The sequence below is a fragment of the Pelodiscus sinensis genome, chromosome 30 (genome assembly GCF_049634645.1).
Source record: "Pelodiscus sinensis isolate JC-2024 chromosome 30, ASM4963464v1, whole genome shotgun sequence".
Taxonomy (NCBI): domain Eukaryota; kingdom Metazoa; phylum Chordata; order Testudines; family Trionychidae; genus Pelodiscus; species Pelodiscus sinensis.
The window spans coordinates 10,875,422-10,893,217 of record NC_134740.1 but is presented as its reverse complement, the minus strand read 5'-3'; the positions used below and the strand labels follow the sequence as shown (position 1 = coordinate 10,893,217).

At 49.9% G+C, this 17,796-nt stretch overlaps 2 protein-coding genes across 2 annotated transcripts; one reads left to right on the top strand and one right to left on the bottom strand.

Moving 5' to 3' along the window:
* The first annotated feature begins 7,694 nt into the window (after positions 1 to 7,694).
* On the top strand, positions 7,695 to 8,666 carry LOC102449612 (olfactory receptor 5AP2-like). Its single transcript, XM_006129563.2, has one exon. It carries the CDS (start codon positions 7,695 to 7,697, stop codon positions 8,664 to 8,666), a length of 972 nt encoding a protein of 323 aa, XP_006129625.2.
* Positions 8,667 to 15,153: 6,487 nt separating this feature from the next.
* Positions 15,154 to 16,294, bottom strand: LOC102449144 (olfactory receptor 14A16-like). The gene has a single exon (XM_075912206.1). The coding sequence runs from the start codon at positions 16,273 to 16,275 to the stop codon at positions 15,322 to 15,324; it is 954 nt and encodes a 317-aa protein (XP_075768321.1). The 5' UTR covers positions 16,276 to 16,294; the 3' UTR covers positions 15,154 to 15,321.
* Between the last annotated feature and the right edge of the window lie 1,502 nt (positions 16,295 to 17,796).

The window sequence follows — 17,796 nt, the reverse complement described above, 5'->3', positions numbered from 1 at the left end:
TGACGGGCACTGACAGGGCTCTGGGGGGGCAGAGATGGCAAGGCATTGTGGGTACGCGCTGTGGGGCAGGACTGAGGGGCACTGGCAGGGCTCTGTGGGGGGGCAGAGATGGCAGGGCATTGTGGGTACGCGCTGTGGGGCAGGACTGAGGGGCACTGGCAGGGCTCTGGGGGGGCAGAGATGGCAGGGCATTGTGGGGAGAAGGTGTGGGGCAGGTGTGAGGGCAGAACTGGGGGCTGTGGGCAGCACAACAAAGCGTGACACAACCGAGGCACGTTGGCCGATCTGTCACTGAGGCCTGCTTGCCCTGCGCTGCCTCTCTCCCTGCGGCTGGGCTGGGCTGCCTGGCGGACCCAGGGCGACTCTGTGTTTGCACGTCCCCGTCCTAGCCTCCCTGCCCCCATCACATCCCCTTCCTCGCTGGGATGCAGAGGAATTGATGAACGAAGGGATCGTCTGTCCCGGGAGTTGCATGTTGGAACTGAAAGTTTTATTCTTTTTATATTTCTTATCTTAGGTTTAGTAATGTAGTAACGTAAGGCAATATATAGTCATATTTAAGACTGTAGTAAGTCAAATCCTTTATTTAAGTGTATATCTCCTGTATTTCCTTGGTCTGAAGTTCAGTAAGTAAAGAGGCAGGATCTCGTATTGTGTCTATGTTAATGAGATTAGAAATATTGCAGCTCCGGGCCGTCGATGTGAACTGTTTTGCTTTTGCTTTTGCTTAATATAATTCAGTTTTGTTTACCTTTGAAGGATTCTGTGTGAAGACTGTTTGTATGAATGAGATACGGTGGGAAGGTCATTGTTAGAGCCAGATGGTCAAAAAAAAGAGGAGAATGGGGGGTGAAGACCAACTGTAAAAGACAGACTGCAAGAGCAGAGAAACTGTCAGTGCGTACCCACGGGCAAGAATGGATCAAATTGGCAGAAGTGACGGCTCTACAGGTGAAGGGCGCACACCCCTAAAAACAACTGATGAACAATCCTTGCAAGGATGAGTCTTCCAAAGATGTTTGGAAACGATTGACATCGACAAGATAACTTTCCGGTCACAAGCGGAATCCATGGATTTCAACAGAGAAAAGGATTATAAAAAGCAGGGCGCTTCGCTACAGAACTTGGGTTCATCTGCCACCGTCTTGAGAGAAGCATCGGATCGCGACCCACAAAGGCCCCGCTCCCCCTGTGCTCGATCTAGCTGGCCACGAGATTGACACAGACGCTGGCCTGGTAACTGTGATATCATCTGGCAGAACTGTGTCTGCATGAGGAATTGTGTGTGTGATTGAAAAGCACGTGCGACTGTTGTATTCTCAATAAATGCGGCGTACTGCCTTTTCCCCTATGAAAGATCTCACATGCTTCATTTAAGCATAACATGGCTGGAGTGCTCACATCAGGGGCTAGAGGCCATAGAAACATTTCTTTCTCTTCTCCATCCTAACTCCGATCAGCGCCTCTGACTTTCCTCTCTAATCAGCCCCACTGGGCCTACCACCCCGCATCTCCCAGCAACGCTCCCAGCTAATGGCCTCCCACAGGACCCTCCCAATCACCGGCAACTTTGTCAGATCTCCCGGCTGCGCCCGGGTCTCAGCTGAGCAGGACGCTTCTCTGAGCACCCTTCTCGGAGACACTTTGTCGTCGTCAGTGTCTTGCCAGCGGGGATGGTTTTAATGAGCTGCAATTCCCACCGGCCTCGCCTGTGACATTAGCAGCAGCACGAGAAGCCGGATGCTCTGTTGACGTGACATCCTGATGTAGTTTTAATGGATGCCAGTGTCCACGATTGTGGAATGCATCCACTCATGGGGTGCTTGCCCACCTGAGCACATAAGAACGGCCACGCTGGCTCAGAGGAAGGGTCCATCTAGCTCAGGGTCCTGTCCTCTGATTGAGGCCGGAGCCAGCTGCAAGAGAGGGAATGAACAGAACAGACCAGTTAATGAATAATCCATCTCCTACTGTCCAGTCCCAGCTTTCTGTCAGCCTGCGATGTAAGGACACCAAAGCACGGGGCTGTGAACCTGACCCTTAGTAGCTATTGTTGGCCCAGCTCCATGAACTCACCTAGTTCTTTCCTGAGTTCAGTTAGACTTTTGGCCTTTGCACGTGCCCGTATGGATATGTCTCCCCACAGTACCCTGAGCGTTCATTGGTGCATGGGCTAACCTAGGGACATGTGTAGCTGGAGACCATTGCTCCTAGTTCTGCCATCTGCCACCACCGAGACCAGCCTCTTTCTAGCCTCTTTGGAACCCCCCTTCAAGAATTTGAAGGCTGCTCTCAAATCCCCCCTCACTCTTCTCTTTTGTAAATAAGCCCAAATCCCTCAATCATAGGTCACGTGCTCCAGCTCCCTAAACATTTTTGTTGCCCTCCGCTGGATTTTGGCCAGTGTGTCCACATCCTTTCTGTACTGGGGGCCCCAGAACTGGACGCAACACTCCAGATGTGGCCTCATCAGTGCCGAATAAAAGGGAATAATCACGTCTCTAGATCTGCTGGCAATGCTCCTCCTAAAGAACCCTAATATGCTGTTAGCCTTTTTAGCTATAAGGGCCCCCTGTTGACTCATATCCAGCTTCTCATCCGCTGTAACCCCCAGGTCCTTTTCTGCAGAACTGCAACTTAGCCAGTTGGTCCCCAGCCTTTAACAATGCTTGGGATTCTTCCGTCCGAAGGGCAGGACTCTGCACTTGTCCTTGTTAAACCTCATCAGATTTTTTTTGCCCAATCTTCCAATTTGTCTCGGTCACTCTGGACCCTATTCCGGCCCTCCAACATATCTACCTCTCCCCCTAGCTTATTGTCACCCACAAACTTGCTGAGGGTGTAATCCATCCCCTCATTCAGGTCATTAATAAAGATGTTCAACAAAACCAGCCCTAGAACCGATCCTTGGGGCACTCTGCTAGAAACCGACCACCAGCCTGACATCGAGCCGTTGATCACTACCTGTTGGGCCTGACAGTCTGTCTAGCTTTCTATCCATCTTACTTACATTTATCCAATCCATACTTCCTTAACTTGCTGGCAAGAATGCTATGAGAGACCATATGGACAGCTTGGCGAACGTCAAGGTAGATCACATCCACTGACTTCCACATGGCCACGGAGCCAGTTACCTCATCACAGAAGGCAATCAGGCTGGTCAGGTGGGACTTGCCCTTTGCGTATCCATGTTAACTATTCCTTATCACTTTCCCCTCTTCCAAGTGCTGGGGTCAATGGGCTGTGATGTGATTAGAGCCAATGTGGCCAGATCCCAATGGGTGCGGATCAGTGTAACTCAAGAGTGGTTCTCTTCTCTTCTCTTCTCTTCTCTTCTCTTCTCTTCTCTTCTCTTCTCTTCTCTTCTCTTCTCTTCTCTTCTCTTCTCTTCCAGCCTCACTCTAACGTCTCCCCTGCAGGTACTGACGTCTCCTGGTGGGAGATGGTAGGGTAGGAGGTTCTTGGGCAGTGGGGTTGGAGATTCCTCTCCTCTTTCATTATGTGTTTGGAATTGCCAAGATGGGGAACTTGATGGGTGGCCCATGCCATGCCTTGGGTGGGTCAGGTGGCCCCATTCATGAGTGCCTCCCATGGAACCTGCTCCTGGCAGCATCAGCTCCAGTCCAGAGCCACATACCTGGGGGTCCAGAACGATGCCTGATTGGGGATGACCTTTGGTGGGGTCCAGCCCAGGCCAGGCCAGAGGGGACGCCCCCCTTCCCATGGGCACTACCCTGGCTGTTATTGGCAGCCTCAGAAGAGAGAGTCATGGTGGATTGTCCACGCTGGTGATGAAGCTGAATGTGTTTGTCAGAGCTCTGCTCTCGGTCATAGAGGGAACAATTCAGGGCAGCCCCACAGGGATGGAGAGAGTCACGGCCTGGTTATTGGTTAGGAGGTATTTCCCTCCAGGCAGGGAGATGGGGCTGAAATTTGGAGACACTGCACCAAATTTCAGAAAATCCCTCCTTTTGGAAAATCCCTTCTTCCTCATGGAATGAGGAAGGCAGGGCTTCCGAAAGAGCACGCTTGCACTTCCACAAAGAATAGCAGAAGAGGAAACCTGTTCCCTGGACGTGGTGGAGTTTTTTCGGGGTACCTTCAGTATCCCAGAAAACCCCTGCGGTATAGACATATTGCAGATGTGTAGGTTATACAGTAACCACAGAATGTGGACATCACAAGTGGGGCCAAAAATAACGACTTCGGGAAGAGAGATAATCAATATTAAGATGTTGGAATATGTGGCGTAATACGTTAAATCCCTGAAGAATTTTTAGGGTGCGTAGATAAGATTTGAGCATGGTAAGATAGGTTTGGATTGAGCAGGGTTTGGACCTCAGAAAACAACCATTCAAGGAATCACTGTGGCTTCTACTTCCTCTACCAGAATTTATATTTGTTTGCCATTGGTCACGATTGTCACTAGAGGGGGCTCTCAGATTCCTTTCACCAGAAACCCTTAAACTATTAGAGCACAAACTGTCATTTCACTTTTGTCCTTCTCTTGGAAAAGCCTGCGCTGCTATCAATGTAGGCTTGGGTTTTTCAGGAGGCCTATGGAGACTTTAGTTCCACAGCAAGTCTATAGAGATGGAGTGCCTAATTACCTTAGCGGTGCGTCTACACTGCAGTATTATTCCAGAATAACGGCCGTTATTCTGGAAAAACAGTAGTAGTGTTCACACGGTTATTGCAATATTTCGAAAGAAAATCAAGATCAAGATCAAAATAAAAATAAAAATGAGGGGCTCTTCAAGTGGCGCAGTGGATAAAGTACCTGCCATTGGAGCCATGGGTTGACGGGGTGAGCCCTGTGCTTGACCAACCTGGACTGGGCACCATTGGGACACAGGATGGATAAGGGGGTCTTGGAATGTAGGGATCCTGGGGACCTTCTCCAGTGGAACAGAGGATAAGGTATCTGCCTCTGAAGACACTGGTTGTGGGTTCCTTGACTGACCTGACACACTTGGGATGGATAAGGGGAGCACAGAGTGTAGGGAGGTTGTGCAGCTCCTGCAGTGAATCAGGTACCTGTCTTGGGAGCCACATGTTGAGGCTTCAAGCCCTGCCCTGGCACCCTTGGGATGCAGGACAGCTAAGGGGGCCCTGGGAGGTTAGGGAGCTGGTACAGTGGATAAGGGACTCACCTCTGGCCCCAGAGGAAAATGGAGGAGGGATAGAATTGTCCTACTAAATCCAGGGTTGTGAGTTCAATTCTTGAGGAGGCCAATATGGGGCAAAGCTTTCAGAGATGGTACTTGGTCCTGCTGAGAGGGCAGGGGCCTGGACTTGATGACCTCTCAAGGTCCCTTCCTGAAATAACTGAGGGCTTCTTCAATCTTTCAGAAGGTGTGTGTGGACACTCCACTGCTGCTATGTCAAAATAGCCCCTCCCTAAGGCCATTCTAATTTACCCCTCTGCAGTGTCTCCTGAGGCTCGAAATGGAGGTCGTGCCTCCACATTAGGGGAGCCGGCCTTGGACTAATTTTGAGGCTTCCCTGCAGTATGGATGCTCTATTTTGAAATAAGCTATTCTAGAAGATGTCTTCCGGAACAGCTTTTTCTGAAATAAGCCTGCAGTGTAGATGTACCCCACAACTACACTGAAAACTCAGCTTAGATTTCGACTAGTTGAGTGAGACCAGTTCTTGACATTGAGGATGTGATTTTGCTGCAGTCATCACTGGGAGAAATACTTAGGAAAGGAAGACAGCCATGGTAGAAATGAGAGCTGGGGTTAACTCCTGGTGGGACTGCACACCACCGTATTTATCTGTACCTCCACAGGTATGGAGAATGAGAGCTTCCATTGGCTGCACTTCTCCATTCTGGCTAATGGGAGCTGCGATTGTCCGTACCAGTGAAGGTGCTGGTAAATATGGTGACAGCGAACACCAGCTGCTAACCCTAGTGAACCACCGCCATTGCATTATCCATCCCTGGTCTATATGGTACTTGGTCCTGCTGTGAGGGCAGGGGACTGGACTCGATGACCTCTCAAGGTCCCTTCCCAATCTAGTATTCTATGATCTATGAAAGCTGTATTCTTCAGCCTTGAGACCTGCTCTGTTAATTGCAGAATGCAATCAATTCCCCTACGACAGTCATTTAGAATAATTGTCGTGAGCAGTCCCTGTGGGGAGCCATACATCAACATGAACCGAGGGGGTTATTTCTCCTACCGCATTGACAGGAACCCAGAGAAAGGGCAAAGTAGGTTTTCTGGAATGTGGTGTAGACAGATCCAACGAGCCTGACAATAACAAAAGATAGCGGAAGGAGGTTGGATCCTGGCTCACAATTCCCACAGACGGCCGCCATCGGAACACTCGCTGCTTTCACGTGAACACAGGACTCAGGGCTTCACAGTTACGACTGAAGGTAGGAAGGACTGAAAATTCTCCCCCAACGTTTTATCAAAGGAAATGAGAAACATTTTCTGGGGAAAGGGGCTGTTTGCCTCCTATGAGGAACCTGTGAAGGTTCTCTGGACACAGCGAGCTGTTCAATATTTTGTCACTCCCCTGTTCTGAACCCAGTGTGGCTTCCTGATACCATCAGCCTCTTAGCCTCGAAACATCCACCATGGCTTGACATACTCATGACACACGCTTGCAATTAAGACTTTTTCTGCTGTCATTTGTAGATAAATGCCACCAAAGCAGTTTCCTAGGTGGAGCAAGTTTGTTACTGATCAATAACCCCCATGGAGTAGTTTTTAGGTTCCCAGAGCATCTAGGAAAGGGTTAGGGTTAAGAGTAGAATCATAGAATCATAGAGTTGGAAGAGACCTCAGGAAACATTGAGTCCAGCCCAGTGCCTAAAGCAGGACCAACCCCAATTCAATCATCCCAGCCAGGGCTTGGTCAAGCCAGCACTTAAACACCTGTAGGAGATTCCATCCCCTCCCTAGGAACCCATCCTAGCGCTTCCCCACCCTCCTACAGAGTTTTTCCTAATATCCAACCTAGACCTCCCCCACTGCAACTTGAGACCATTGCTCCTCGTTCTGCATCTGCCCCCACTGAGAACAGCCTCTCTCCAGCCTCTTTGGAACCCCCTTCAGGAAGCTGAAGGCTGCTCTCAAATCCCCCCTCACTCTTCTCTTCTGCAGACTAAACAGACCCAAATCCCTCAGCCTCTCCTCGTAGGTCATGTGATCCAGCCCCCTAATCATTTAGGTTGCTCTCCACTGGACTCTCTCCATTGCGACCACATCCTTTGTATAGTGGGGGGGGGGGGCGAGGAATCCAGAACTGGTTTGCCGATATGCTGTTATTAACTAAAAATCCCTAACCTCTATGGAACTGTGTTTCCTCCTCACATCATTCACAGTTCTGCCTCCGCCCCATTAGCTGCTCGGACATCTTCCCGCCAGGTGTACCAAACTTCCCACTGGTGAGCGGACAATGAGAAGCCGCTATCTATATAACTTAGCTAATGTCCTTCTCCTGCCAAGCATGTAGGGCCATGCGTCTTTAGGCACCTCGTGAGGTTTTCAAGGGCACCTCGGCACCCAAACCTAACCAATTTCGATAATGGTCGTAACTGCCATTGGCACCTGCCTGCAGTTTTAAGCCCTTGCGGCTTGGGGAAATCAGCCCTTAGTCACTGGCTTGCATCAGGGCTTCCCACTTCTGCCTTTGCGAGTCTACCTCCGACATTTTGTATTTTTCTGTTTACCTAGATGACCCTCAGGCAGAAAGCAGAAGTGGCCAATCGAACAGTCATTGGTGAATTCATCCTCTTGGGATTTGGGAATGATCCTGAACTGCAAACACTTCTCTTCCTGGTGTTTCTAGTGATCTACATGGTGACCATGGTTGGGAACATCCTCCTCATGGTGCTAGTGGTGGCGGATCGGCGCCTCCACACCCCCATGTACTTCTTCCTGGGGAACTTGTCCTGCTTGGAGACCTGCTACAGCTCCGCCCTCCTGCCCCGGCTGCTGGCCAGTCTCCTGACGGGGGACAGGACCATTTCCGTTCCCGGCTGCATGGTGCAGTTTTATTGTTTTGGATTATTGACCGGTACAGAGTGCTACCTCTTAGCAGCCATGTCTTTCGACCGGTATCTAGCGATTTGTAAACCTCTGCGTTACGCAACACTGATGACTGACAGGTTCTGCCTCCGGTTCGCAGCCTGGTCCTGGATATTGGCATTTGTGGCGAGTACCTTGATTTTCAGTTGGATGTCCCAATCAGCATTCTGTGGCCACAAAGAAATCGATCATTTCTTCTGCGATTTCAACCCACTGATCCAACGTTCTTGTGATGACTCCAGCCTGATCACACGGCTGAGTATCATAATCACGTCCATCGTTGTTCCTTTCCCATTTCTACTGACCCTGATGTCCTACATCTGTATCATCACTACCATCCTGAAAATCCCTTCATACACCGGGAGGAAAAGGGCCTTTTCCACCTGCTCCTCCCACCTCATTGTGGTGACCATTTTCTATTCGACCCTCACTGTTGTCTATATTTTACCGGAGGACCACATGCTGCAGGACCTCAATAAAGTTCTCTCTCTCTTCTACACAGTTCTCACTCCCCTGGCCAATCCACTCATCTACAGCCTGAGAAACAAAGAGGTCACGGAAGCACTGAGAAAGATCCTCCATGGATTCATGGTGCTCATGGGAATTCAGAAGTCATGACCGGTCTGGCTGAAATAGCAACGGTGATCTATAGGTCATGGGGAATGTGAGTGCACACTAAGTTTTGGGGTGGCTACTTTCCCATTAAATATCACGGCTCTTATTGGCTACTGCCCAGATGGCAAACATAACTGTCATGTGCTCTGTGCCCCACACAGCCAAGTTCTGGATTCTGGTTACGTATTTCATCTGTTTTTCTGCTCTAGCAGTGTTGGGAAAACACATTTTGTAGAGTTTTGGTTTTGGATTCCTGTAGGGAGCTTGTTACAATAGTTGGTCTTCCCTTTGTATCCTGGATTCCTAAATGCCCTCTCATTTTAGATCTGGGAACACTGTATTTTCTTACTCTGTGCTCCTTTTGTGACGATTAGAAAGTTTGAGAAGTCACCGAATGGATTCTTAGGTATCAACAAATAATCAACAAGTGTTATAATTGATTTTTGTTAAAGCTTCTCTTTCTAACAGCAACAAGATGACATTGTTACGTTAAAAAAACAGGCATGCAGAAAATATTACTCAATTCCGTGTTTGTGAAATACCAAGATCTGTTCTTTGGAAGCACATTGGGTAAAATTATCGAAGTGCCTAAATGACTTAGCAACAGAAATCCCATGGACTTGCAGTGAAGCATAGATTTCCAAGGCCCTAGCTCACTTTTGAACTGAGTCGCTCAAGCTCTTGTCTACACTATGGAGAAGACCGACCCTCTGGAAGTCGATCTTCTAGTATTCAATATAGCGGGTCTAGTGAAGACCCACAAACTTGAACTGAAAGGGCACTTCTTTTGGCACGAGTAGTCCTGCTCCTCACGAGGAGTAAGGGAAGTGGATGGGAGTGTTTTCCCCCGTCGACCTCCCGCTGTGTGGACAGTGCAAAAATGCAATTTAAGATACTTCAACTCCAGTTATGCAATTAACATACCTCGAGTTGTATATTGTAAGTCGACTTTCCCCTGTAGTGTAGAGCAAGCCTCAGAGGTTTTGCAAATTCTACCCATTGTGGAGACCGTGTGCCCTAGCCTCCCATTCAAGGAAACATACAGGATCTGATTCAAGGAATGAGAACAGAGGAAGCCAGACATGGCAAAGAGCACACTGTAATTCGGTTCACCCTGCTGGGGGAAAGTCAGGTTCCAAAAGCGATTGTTTGGGGTAGGGGGAGCTGAATGTTAGCTGCTAGCAGCAGCGTCTCATGACTGAGATTTATAAGCCAGCCACTGTATTATTCAACCGTCATGAATGAGTACTGGGTAAAGTGCCTTTCTCACGACAGGATGGACCTTCTTCATCTAGCACGCTCAGGACCTGACCAGTCGCAAAGGAGGGAGTTTGCCAGACCAGGGGAGGTCAATTATGCCCCCCTGTGCATGGGCCCTGGGCTCTTCCTGGTCCATCAGCAGGCTGGGCTGGGCAGGGCACCCTCGCCACTGCCAAACACAGCCAGCCTCACCACCATGGCTCCTCTGCCCCAGGACCACTGGGGCTCTGCTCCTAGTGTCTGCTCTGTGTCTCGGGGCTGCTGTGACCAGTCCCGTGGGCCCCGGCTCTATAGTCCAGGAGCTCTCTGGCCTAGCACTCTCCGTGGTCATGCCGGACCAGAGAGTCCTGAAGAAGAGAGTTTCCACCTGTGTTACCACGGTAACGTTTTCACCCCGGTGATGAATCTACCCTGCGGTGGCCTCCCTTGGGTGACTGGTGACTTTCAGTTTCTCTTCCATAGAAGCCCTGCTCCAATTCTACGGACCCTGCTCACCGCCGTCCTAAGAATCCCTTGTCCGGCCACAGGCAAAAGGCATTTTCCACTTGTTCCTCTCACCTCATCGTGGTGACTCATTTTCTGGGGGGCCTGGCAGCTGGTTTTCTGCCAAACACTGTTGGGAGCCAAGAGACCTGGCCAATGAGTTCTCCACCTTCCGGGCTCCCCCCCATGCTCAATCCCTTCCGGGAGGCAACGGACGGTAGGAGAAAAAGCCAACAGGGAATCTGTGGACAACAGCAAAATTCAGGCCAGCTCGAGAAAATAGAACAGTGCACGGCTGTTCACAGGGAAAGCAGATGGTAGAACGAGGAGCAGTGGGCTCATGTTTTAGTGGGGGAGGTCTATGTTGCATGTGAGGAAAAACTATTTCCCTAGGAGGGTGGGGAAGCACTGGGATGGGTTCCCTAGGGAAGGGGGTGGAATCTCTATCCCTTGTCCCAGCTTGACCAAGCTCTGGCTGGGATGTTGAGTTGGGGCTGGTCCTGCTTTGGGTAGAGGATTGGACTCGATGACTCCTGAGGGCTCTTCTAGTCCTGGGATTCTAAGGAGAAGATAAGGTCACCCCTTGGGTACAGCTGAGTCTAGTGACCTCGACTTGGACTTTCAGAGGCCTAAGTGAGGGTTAGAAAGATGATGGTTTTTTTTGTGGGTGAGAACAAAGTTACATAGGTCTGCTATCAGGCTGGCAGTGGTGTCCTCTGGGATAGTGTTTCTAATTGCTTGTAATCCGTCTTCATGTGGGATGTTGGTGTATAGAGCTTCTACATCCATGGTGGCAAGGATGGTGTTATTGGGGAGGTTATCGATGTTTTGTAGTGAGGGAGACGTTCAACTGCCACTGGACTTCACTGAAGGGTTTTGTAAAGCAGCTCGGTGATTTAATTGTATGAACAGAGGGTATGTCTACGCTACAAAGTTAATTCGAACTAATTGCCGTTAATTTGAATTAACTTTCATAGCATCTGTACATGCAAACCGCTAGTTCGAACTTAATTTGAACTAGCAGAGCGCTTAATTCGAACAAGGTAAACGCATTCTACAAGGACTAACGCCTAGTTTGAATTAAGTAGTTCGAATTAACGGCTGTGTAGCCACTTAATTCGAACTAGTGGGAGGCTAGCCCTCCCCAGCTTGCCCTGGTGGCCACTCTGGGCCAAGCCAGGGAAACTCTTCTGCCCCCCTCCCGGCCCCGGAGCCTGCGCGGGGCCACAAGAGGCGGGAGCCCGCCTGGTCTAGTGCGGAGATCGTAGACCTCATCGAGGTGTGGGGGGAGGCCTCCAACGTCTACGATCTCCGCACTAGGAAAGTGGCCGTCTAGGGAAGGATAGCTGCCAGCCTGGTCACCAAAAGCCACATGCGAACCCAGGAGCAGGTTTGCATGAAAATCAAGTAGGTCCAGTGAGACCCCCGACCCTGAGCCCTGAGCTTAGAACATAAGAACATAAAAACGGCTGTACTGGGCCAGACCAAAGGTCCATCTAGACCAGTAGCCTGTCTGCCGACAGCGGCCAACACCAGCTACCCCAGACGGGATGGATGGAAGACAATGACCAAGCGATTTGTCTCATGCCATCCTTCTTCAGCCTCTGAAAAACAGAGACGAGGGACACCATTCCTACCCCCTACCTAATAGCACTCCATGGACCTAACCTACAGGCTCCTGTGGCAAGGAGTTCCATAGGTTGACTATGTGCTGTGTGAAGGACTTTCGCTTATTAGTTTTAAACCTACTGCCCATTAATTTCATTTGGTGTCCTCTAGTCCTACTATTATGGAGAACTTTTCTTTATGCACCCTCTCCACACCACTCATGCTTTTATAGGCCTCTATCATATCCCCCCTCAGTCTCCTCTTTTCTAAGCTGAAAAGTCCCAGTCTCTTTAGCCTCTCTTCATATGGGACCTGTTCCAAACCCCTAATCATTGTAGTTGCCCTTCTCTGAACCGTTTCCAAGGCCAAAATATCTTTTTTGAGGTGAGGAGACCACATCTGTACACAGTACTGAAGATATGGCATACCATAGTTTGAAACTTCCCCTCCTCCTTCTTCCCCTGGCTTCCCACTTCCAGCTCCCTCCTCCCAGGTTTCCCCCTCCCCTCTCCCTCTCTCTTCCCCTCTCCCACCTCCTTTTCCCAGTCTCCTCAGAGGTTAATTCCCCCCCCCCCCCCAGTTTTGTTAAATAAAGAGAGTTTCTATTTTTGAACACACGTGTCCTTTATTTTGTACGTCAGGAAGGGGGCTGGGGAGGGGTAAGTGGAAGGAGGTGAAGGAGGAATGGGGCACGAGCCCCCGATGGGGAAGACTGGGGTGGCTCTGCGGGCTCCTCGGGGTGGAAGCTCTCCTGCAGGGCCTCCTGGATCTGGACAGCCCCCTGACTGAACCTCCCAGATGGCAGCCTGTGGCAAGTGCAGCCGGGCTGATGGCTGAGTGCTGTGATGTGCAGAGCGTGGGCACTCAGGGCACTCCAAGACAGCTCCACCCTCTAAGCCCTAACCTCATGCCTTGCTGGCACGAGTTCCGGCCTTATCTTCGGTTCATTTCACGACGAGTAACGGTAGTTCGAACTAGGAAGCCTAGTTCGAACTACCTAGATCGTGCCCCGTGTAGCCGTGCTGCATGGGGTTCGAACCAGGGGTTTTAAAAATGGCGGCTCCCCGCTTATGCAAATGAAGCCCGGGAAATTCAAATCCCGGGCTTCATTTGCAAGTGTGGTATGCCTACATTACCCCGCTAGTTCGAACTAGCGGGATAGTGTAGACATACCCTGGGTTAGATTTAAAGGGGTAAAAAACCAAGGGTGATGTCATAGAATCATAGAACACTAGGACTGGAAGGGACCTTGAGAGATCATCAAGTCCAGTCCCCTGCCCCCATGTCAGGACCAAATACTGTCTAGACCATCCCTGATAGACATTTATCTAACCTACTCTTAAATATCTCCAGAGATGGGGATTCCACAACCTCCTTGGACAATTTATTCCAGTGTTTCACCACCCTGACAGTTAGAAACTTTTTCCTAATGTCCAACCTAAACCTCCCTTGCTGCAGTTTAAGTCCATTGCTGCTTGCTCTATCGTCAGAGGCCAGAAAGAACAAGTTTTCTTTCTCCTCCTTATGACACCCTTTTAGATACTTGAAAACTGCTATCATGTCCCCTCTCAATCTTCTATTTTCCAAACTAGACAAGCCCACTTCTTTCAGGGTATGTCTACATTAGCTCGTTAGTTCGAGCTAGGTAGGCAAATGAGGGCAACCGGAGCTGCAAATGAAGCCCGTGATTTAAATATCCCATGCTTCATTTGCATGTTTCCAGGTGCTGCCATTTTTAAATCCCCCTTAGTGCAAACTAACTGCCCACAGCTAGACGCAGCAGTTGAAAGTTAACTCCTTAGATTGAATTGTTACTCCTCATGGAATGTAGAGCAGCAGATGACAGATGGCCAGGTTATCAGACGTACGCCATAAGGGCCAGCAAGAGTGAAAACTAAAGAGAGAAAGACTTGGGTGCAGAGTTTCCTCTAGGGGGCGCACTTGCATGGGTTTGAAGAAAGTCCTGCTCACCTCATTAGCATAGCTGTGCAGCAGCGAGCAAGCTGGGGGTGGAAGGATTTGTGGGGGGAGCGCGGCTGCTTAAAAAAAAGGTCTACACCGCAATGCTATTTCAGGATGCCTATGGTTTCCCGAAATAACTACCTCACGTTTTTTCAATGCATCTGCTATTTCAAAATATATCAGACGTGCTATTTTGCCATCTGTAGAAAGCTCATTCTACGTGGAGTAAGGGATGGCTCAAAATAGATGCACCCTATGTCAGTGTAGATGCACCCTGGATGTGCCGCATTTCCAGAAAAACTTGCCAGCTGTCTACACTGGCCACTTGAATTTCTGCAAAAGCACTGACTTCCTACTGTAAGAAATCAGTGCTTTTTGCAGAAATACTATGCTGCTCCCGTTTGGAAAAAAGTCCCTTTTGCGCAAAACTTTTGCGCAAAAGGGCCAGTGTAGACAGCTCAGATTCGTTTTACTTTTGCAGAAAAGCGTCCGTGCCGATCTAGATGCTCTTTTCCGAAAATGCTTTTAACGGAAAACATTTCCGTTAAAAGCATTTCCGGAAAATCATGCCAGTCTAGATGTAGCCCTTATGCCTGCAGACAAGAAGAATGAGGGTGAATTGGGTAGCAGCCTTCAACTTCCTGAAAGAAGGTTCCAAAGACGGAGGCAGTTCCAAAGATGGAGGCTGTTCTCAGTGGGGGCAGACGGCAGAACGAGGAGCAATGGTCTCAAGTTGCAGTGGGGGAGGTCTAAGTTGGACATTAGGAAAATCTATTTCGCTGGGAGGGTGGGGAAGTGCTCGGATGGGTTCCCTAGGGAGAGGGTGGAATCTCCATCCCTAGAGGTGTGTAAGTCCCAGCTTGACCAAGCCCTGGCTGGGATGATTGAGTTGGGTTGGTCCTGCTTTGGGCAGGGGGCTGGACTCGATGACTCCTGAGGTCTCTTCCCACCCAGGGATTCTATGAGGATATGGCTTCGTATGGTCCTATCCCACAGAGTTACACAACCAAATAACAAATCAATAGCCGAGAGGAGCACAGCACAGTTAATACCACCAAAAGGAGAAGACCCTCCCCCCCACCTCAAGGGTTCATGAAATCCACTAGGGACTTTGGTCTATTGGTTTTAGGTGTAAGTTGCTGAGATACAACAGGAATGTGTGTGGCAGTAGAAAAACATAAAATAGATCGAGGAATGGAGTCTGATCGTATTTTCACCGTAGAACTACAGTCACTCCACTGACTTGCGTGTCCGTATTTTTGCCAATGCAAGGGCTCCTTTTGCCTGGAAAGAGATGGTGAAGCACGTTCTCGAGTTGACGCAGAAACACGGAATGAAATCACAGTCAGGAAGTGATGGGATTTTGACTCTTAGGGGCCAGCCTCCACCCCACCAGTTTCCTCAGGGCCGCTTCGATCTCCTTGCTCCTCATGCTGTAGATGACCGGATTCATCACTGGGGGAAGGATGGAGTAGAAAACAGCCACCACCAGATCCAGCCCCGGGGCTGAGCTAGAGGTGGGTTTCAGGTAGGCAAAGGTGCCAGTGGAAATAAACAAGGAGACCACGGCGAGGTGTGGGAAGCAGGTGGAGAAGGCTTTGTGCCGGCCCTGCTCCGAGGGGATTCTCAGCACCGCTCTGAAGATCTGAATGTACGACACAATTATTAACACAAAGCAGCTTAAGACTAAGCAGGCACTAAATAGAAGCAGGCCATTTTCATTGGGGTAGGAAGCAGGGCAGGCTAGCTTTAGGAGATGGGGAACTTCACAGAAGAACTGATCCACTCTGTTGCCTTTGCAGAAGGAGACAGCCAGCGTGCTACCCGTGTGCAGGGCAGAATTGAGAATACCAGTCATCCAGGCACTGGCGGCCATGTGGACACAGCGTCTCCTGGTCATCACTCTCCGATAGTGCAGCGGCTGGCAGATGGCGACGTAGCGGTCGTAGGCCATGACGGTGAGAAGGAAAAAATCTCCTCCGATGAAGAAGAGCAGGAAAAAGACTTGGGTGAAGCATCCAGAATAAGAAATCGAGCTGGTGCCCAGGAGGGAGTTGGCCATGGACTTGGGGACGGTGACGGAGATGAATCCGAGGTCCAGGATGGACAGGTTTCCCAGGAAGAAGTACATGGGGGTGTGCAGATGGTGGTCGAGGGCTACAGCTGAGATGATGAGAAGGTTCCCCACCAGAGCCGCCAGGTACATGACTAGAAACACCACAAAGTGCAAAACCTGCAGCTCCCGAATGTCCGAGAAACTCCAGAGCAGGAACTCGGTCACGGTGCTTTGATTGGACATTTTCTTCCCCTGCCCGATGTCTCTGACCTGTGGAGGGAAGGAGAAGGGCAGTGTCAGAGGGGACTGTCCCGATTCCCTTCATGATAATACCCCCTGATGGGAATATGCCAAAGGCGGCCAGTGCTCGCCACGTCCATGGGGCTGGCCGTGTGGGAGCGTCTTACCGCCGACCATGAGACTACTAGTCCTGTGCATTATCCCACCAATATCCATCAAGACACGTCTCTGAAGCCAGGAGGTTGGTTACTTGACACCATCTGAACATCTGAGCCAAGAGTGGGCTCCATCAAATTGAATTAGCCGCTGAAGCCGAGAACAAGACAAACCCAACAGGCCCAGCAAAGGAGATTCCTCTCTGGTGTCCAGCATCAGCCTCCCAGCCTGGGCATATAACTGAGACTCTGGCCCATCAGCCCAGCCCCATACCCGTTTTCCAGGGAAATGCAGCTTGGACTCACTAGGCACTGAACACGGTGGCTCAGTGCCCCAGAGACAGTCGTGTTCTCTGGTCACACATTGATAGAACAGAAGAACATAAGAACAGCCCCACTGGGTCAGACCAAATGTCCATGTAGCCCAGTGTCCTGTCGGCCCACAGTGGCCAATGCCAGATGCCCCAGAGGGAGGGATCACAACATAGAATCCACATGTGATCCCTCCCCTGTCAGCCATTTCCAGATAAACAGAAGCTAGGGACCCCATTCCTACCCATCCTGCCTAATCACCATTGATGGACCTAACCTCCATGAATCTATCTAGCTCTTTTTTGAGCCCTGTTCAAGTCCTAGTCTTCACCGCATCCTCTGGCAAGGAGTTCCACAGGTTGACTATGCACTGAGTGAAGAAAAACTTCCTTGTGTTTGTTTGAAGCCTGCTGCCTATTCATCTCCTTTGGTGACCCCTAGTTCTTATATATCCTATGCTGACACAACTGTGGGAGGGCGGGTTAGAAGCCTTGGTCCTTCACTGCTGTGTTGTGAGAATTTTCTCTGTGACTTTAGGTCTGTGTTGTGTGGGTCAGTGACAGTCAGGAGATATGGGTTCTATCTTGTCTCTGCCACTGAGCTACTGCATGACCTTGGGTCATTCCCTTCCCTTCCTGCTGCCTTTGTTTCCCCTCCCTTCCTTTCTCCAGGCTAGGGTAATCAGATCTGTAGGAGATGAGCTGCATCTTATTCTATGTATGCTCAGTGCACCCATTTATGGCAGTAGACAAAGAGAACTGGGCTGTGTCTAGACTGGCCAGTTTCTCCGGAAAAATCAGCCGCTTTTCCGGAATAACTTGCCAGCTGTCTACACTGGCCACTTGAATTTCCGGAAAAGCACTGACCATCTAATGCAAAATCATCAGTACTTTTCCGGAAAAACTATGCTGTTCGGCTGTGTCTACACTGGCCACTTATTCCAGAAAATCAGCCGCTTTTCCAGAATAATTTGCCAGCTGTCGACACTGGCCCCTTGAATTTCCGGAGAAGCACTGACGATCTACTGTAAAATCATCAGTGCTTTTCCGGAAAAACT